Genomic DNA, 5,557 nt, shown 5'->3' with positions numbered 1-5,557 from the left:
AATAAAGGGATTTTGTTCACATGCTGGGAGGCCATAACAAATGTCAACCTTGCTTTCCTCTCAAAATAAAATTTAGACTGAAATTGTAGTCAGAAGATTGAAAAACTGTTTACGGACACGATTAAACTCCCTGTGAAACTCCCATGCCAGCAGTGTTTACTAGTATTTTTTTTTGTAGTTTAATAGCAGTGCAATATAATGTTATACATGTACATTTTAATTATTTATAATATAAAAATGTAAATTGTGAGAAGGCTCCATATCGACTCTTGTCACTGGGTGGCGCTGTAACGTCAGTAGGCTAAACTTATGATATAAACAGCCTGTTTGTTGTCTTAAATTATTCATTAACAGGGATTTTAACGAAGCTTCTCGTTTATGCTCAAATCATTTTGTCCAACAGATATTGCAATTAATAAATTGTAAGCGTTTCTAACATCTGAAACGCACGTGACAACTTGCCCCGACCTGACATTTCAACACGACACAATAATAATGCAATTGAAGAATGAAATGCATTTTTAAAATATAAAATCAGCATATTTATGTGAAAGTAGGCTATTATACAGTTAGGCCTATTTCTTAATTTTCCAAATAATTTGGTTTCAAAAACATCAGTATGATAAAACATTTTTGTAATTGACTCAACTTTGTAGTTATCTATCATTGTATATATTTAGTACATTGTTAATAAGACAATTATATAATTGAGGTGTTTATCGCAGAAACAACTAGGCCTTAATTAGCCGAATGTTTTTAGCAGATACAGAAAAAACAAACGCTTTTAAAAGTGACACTGAATGTGATCCTCTAATGTTTATTCCCTTTAAATCTTCTGATCACCATTAGTTCCAGCAACTCCGACGGGAGGGGTGACTGGCGCAAGTATCATCCAATCAACTGCCCGCGCTCCTGAGTGGGCGGGAATAACGGTCTTTCCACCAATGAAAACTCTCCGAGCGAACCCTCCTTCCAATGAGTAACGAGCCGTCAGCTGACTCTGTTTAGCAGCTATTGCACGCAAGACTCGAGCTGAGACGGACGCGAATCACTGTGAATCCAGAGCTCATGTGAATTCATCCCTCATTTACAAACTGACATCTTCAGAAAGGTACGTATTGCGCGGTTTCATAATTTCCTTTCCGAAAAAGGTTGCACACGCCCCGTGTGACTCAGTGTAAATAGCAGCGTGCATTGGAGGTCACATGCTTATTAGTTTAGGCAAACGCGTTAATTACCTTTGCAATCAAATGTGTAGAACGCAAAATCCGCTCTGAAGTTTTGTGCATCATGATGGTAATATCTCAATCAGTAAAGCCCAACCCTGTGCAAGTGAACTGGCGTTTAAGTTCAACAAATTAATTATAATCTGTACGACATATGCATTTTTACAGTATAATTGTGGTGATAACAATAATATAACAAAGTATGTAATTAAATAGAAAAATGTACATGTAACGAGTTTGGTTATAATGATAATCTATATATCATATTATCCGCATGACACTCATTTTTACAGTATATAAATATTATTATTACAACAACAACAATGATGATGATAATTATACTAATAATATTAATAATAAATATATTAAAAATAAAAATAATTGTGCTATTATATAAACATTAAAATGTGAAAAATACATCTCTCTCTCGATCTCTCTATCTATCTCTATATATATATACATATGCATATACATATATATATATATATATATATATATATATATGTATGTATGTGTGTATATATATATATATATATAGAGTGTGTGTGTGTGTGTGCGCCTTATGTTTTTTATGCATGCATTGAGTTTATTATCATAATTGGTATTTTTTTCCATTTTCATTTAGTTTGAAAGTTTAGCTATTTTAATGTGTGTTTTTGTCATTGTATTAGTTTGGGTTGTTTAAGTATGTCTATATAGTTTTATTCCTTTTTATTTTTTTAGTTTTAGTTAGTCTATTGTAGTAGTCAAACTAAATGAAAATGACCTAAACAATATTTTATTTCAGTTATTTCAACTTTTTTCCAAGTAATTGTGCCTTTTTTTTTTAAAATTCAGAATAGATATGCCAGATGCATTGATGTATATGTAATATTTATTTCTGTTAACATTTATTTCATTATTTTTTAACATTTATTATTATCTTTATTATCTGTTAACATTTTTTTTAATGGTTTTCATTCCATGTATGCCATTATATGAATATTATATAAGTGAAAATAGTAAAATGTGAAAAATTGACATGATTTGATGCGATATTAATTTGCATGATTCTGTGGCACTGAACACATTCGATCCTGAGTGTCTTTGATTATATAAATCACATTTACCAGGCTTTTATTGATCATAGGTCATTATGCATGGAGAGAATGCTTCCCTGTTCTTGGCTCATCTCACCTCCATCTCTCTTCCCGTTGTCCTCAGATGCAGTTCATGCTGTTGTTCAGCAGACAGGGGAAGCTCCGTCTGCAGAAATGGTACGTTCCTCTGTCCGATAAGGAGAAGAAGAAGATCACGCGGGAGCTGGTTCAGACCGTTCTGGCCCGTAAGCCCAAGATGTGCAGCTTCCTGGAGTGGAGGGACCTGAAAATCGTGTATAAAAGGTGCTCATCGCCTCTTTGAGGTTTTACTTTGTTTACCATCTAACTGATGAAAAACATGCAACGTTAACCTGTTTTTGAGTGATTGAGTGGCCTGTCGTCTGTCCCACAAAGCAATGCACTCAACAGGCTTTTCATTTCCATTGAGACAAATGTTGAAGTAGTTACTGTACCTCCATCTCTTTCTTGACAATCATATCCATCAGACTGCAAACATTTCAGATGTTGCACAATGAAACTGGCAAAATAATGAGAGAACTGGACACCACACAAAAAGTTTAGCAGCAGATGAATAGTATTATATTTTTTATTAATATTATGAATTAGTTTTTATTTAACATTTTCCATTTTTTTTAAGGTTTTAGTAATTTTGTTGTTTGTTTTTGTCATTTTTATTAGTTTTTGTTAAAATACGTGTAAGTTTTACTTCAGTTTTAGTTATTTTAGAATTTCGACTTAAAGTAAATGAGATGTTGCCTTGACTGAAATAGTTGAAATAAAATAATTAAAAGTTTATTTATTTATTGTGTTAACATTTATTTTATGGTGAATTAACATCTTGGCTACTGATTTATCCATGCTGTGGGGAAAAAAACTCCTTCCTGAATGTCTTTAATTATTAGCTAAAGTTTGGCTTCAGTTGAAGTAGAGCTCCTTGACACTTGATTGCTGTTAGAATGATTTCAGTATAAAAGTCAACATAACATGGCGTTGACAACCCATTTAATTCTATAATTTGACTTATTTCAGAGTAAAACTTGATATGCAGTGAGGAAAAACATGTGGGACTTGATTTAGATTTCGTTTAGAGTCGTGAATCAGCTGAGTTATTATTGTAAACTAGAATCATAAAAAAAAAATAATTACTTGAAGTAAAATAAACTAACTGGAATAAAATTAAAATATATATATAAAAAAAACGTTTTATTTCAGCTAGTTGCCAGGGCAGCATTTCTCATTTTCATTTAGTTTAAGTTGAAGCACTAAAGCAACTAAAAAACAAAATAAACAAACTAAAAGCTAGAACGTAATTAAAAAAAAAAAAAAAAGTTTAAAAATAATAATAAAGATGACAAAAATAATGCAAAGAAATGAAGGTTTTTGAGGAAAAGTAGACTTTCAGTCTTTGTTTCAGAGCAGAAATCACATCTTCCTTAGGTTTTCCAATTAACAACTTCTTATAAAACAAAATCACTTACGATAGAGTGTCTGAAAACAGGATGTTTAATTTTATGCAGTTTTGATTCTCAAGTAACTTAAAGGAGTAGTTCACTTCCAGAATAAAAATTCCTGATCATTCACTCTCCCCCGTGTCCTCCAAGATGTTCATGTCTTTCTGTCTTCAGTCGCAAAGAAATTAAGGTTTGAGGAAAACATTCCAGGATTGTTCTCCATATAATGGACTTCAATGGGGATCAGCGGGCTGAAGGTCCAAATTGCAGTTTCAGTGCCTTTCATAATGCGTGAAGTCCAGCTAGTGCAAGACGAGCATTTGTGGTTTAAATTACATTTATTTTTTTTATTTATTTATTTTTTTTTAAGAAAATGACTGGTGGTTTCGTTAGATAAGACTCTTATTCCTCGGCTGGGATCGTGTAGAGCTCTTCGAAGCTGCACTTTGGATCTTCAACCCGCTGATCCCCATTGAAGTCCATTATATGGAGAACAATCCTGGAATGTTTTCCTCAAACCTTCATTTCTTTGCGATTGAAGACAGTAGGGCTGTCAAAAAAAAATTTGAATTTCGAATATTCGTCGAATTTAAAATAAAATCCACATTCAAATGCAAAAACGTTGCATTCGAATTTTAGGTGTGCGTCAGGCTGTGAATATAATTCGAATTTTGATAATATTTAAGTACAAAATTCGAATGTAGTTTTTCAGCCATTTTGACAGCCCTAGAAGACAGAAAGACATGAACATCTTGGAGGACACGGGCAGGGCCGCATTAACCATTGGGCTAAGCGGGGCTGAAGCCCCAGGGCCCGAGCAAGGAGGGGGCCCGTGATTGGCTGCGGAGTAGATTGACGGACATCGGTAGCACCGATCGCCAAAGCCCCACCACGCCCCTCACTTTTTAGCGCTATTATTTAGTTAATTATAGTTAGCGGCTTATAACTATAGTAATAACTATAGTTTAGTTATTTAGGAGTTTTTCCATAAATTCCATGCATTACCATTAGAGATTAAAACGTCACATTTGAATTTTGTTTACCAATCAAATGCATTTATTATATATTTTACTTTTGAACGAACTGTGCATGTAGCCTATCTATCAGGTGAACGCTGCGCCTAATGTCTGCATTCACCTCTCTTCACTTCATTCTGGTGTAATCTAGAAATGGTCATGCAGAGAACAAACTTCGATAAGTAAAAATCGAGAAAAAAATTAGGAGGGGAAAACATGAGTTAGTCACTAAAATCCAGAGCTAGTTTATTTTACTAAAGCTGATGATGAAGTGGGAGTTGCGGAACCGCAAATGGACCGGACACATGGAGCAGATAAAAACAGCGTCATCATACCCACAGATTTTAGGTTAGTTTGATTAACTTGATAGATGTATAGTGCTTTTTGTGTTTGAAATAACTCTATAGGCCTATATTCGTTTATGGGTTGAGAAATTCATTTTGCGCGTCATGTAAGCTTTTAACATTTCATTTAAACGCATTTTAAGCATTGTGGTTTAAAAACTAATTTAACTGTTCAGGGACATTAAGCAGTGGCAGAATTCATTTTGGCAAATGCGCGCGTTAAGACGGTTTCTGATACGCGCGGAGCGCACTTACTCGTACAGCGCCTGACTAAGAGTTATTTTTCGCGCCTTGTGTTTAAACGTTCAAATACACATAGTTATGTGTCAAAATGCCTGTCTCCTCGTCAACACAGTTATTTGTGTCTTAAATGAACGTTAATAGTTAAAGATAAAGCATGTGCACTAGTTGGCTATTATG

General features: G+C 33.9%; 1 protein-coding gene across 5 annotated transcripts in view; it reads left to right on the top strand.

Moving 5' to 3' along the window:
- Positions 1-856: 856 nt before the first annotated feature.
- The window catches only part of LOC107653210 (AP-1 complex subunit sigma-2-like), a 36,283-nt gene continuing 31,582 nt past the window's right edge, over positions 857-5,557 (top strand). For 4 of the 5 annotated variants that reach the window (XR_001630196.1, XM_016439877.1, XM_016439879.1 and 1 more), the window contains exons 1-2: positions 857-1,111; positions 2,430-2,608. Coding sequence is in view for 4 of the 5 variants with exons in the window: in XM_016439877.1 (XP_016295363.1) it covers positions 2,430-2,608 (179 nt within the window). In the remaining variant the exon portion in view is untranslated. The remainder of the gene's footprint in view (positions 1,112-2,429; positions 2,609-5,557) is intronic. The other variant, XM_016439876.1, reaches the window with a different exon arrangement.

This window comes from Sinocyclocheilus anshuiensis, unplaced genomic scaffold (assembly GCF_001515605.1).
Source record: "Sinocyclocheilus anshuiensis isolate Anshui unplaced genomic scaffold, SAMN03320099.WGS_v1.1 scaffold143, whole genome shotgun sequence".
Classification (NCBI taxonomy): Eukaryota; Metazoa; Chordata; class Actinopteri; order Cypriniformes; family Cyprinidae; genus Sinocyclocheilus; species Sinocyclocheilus anshuiensis.
Note: the sequence above shows the minus strand (reverse complement) of the source record. Positions and strands in the feature narration are given on the sequence as shown.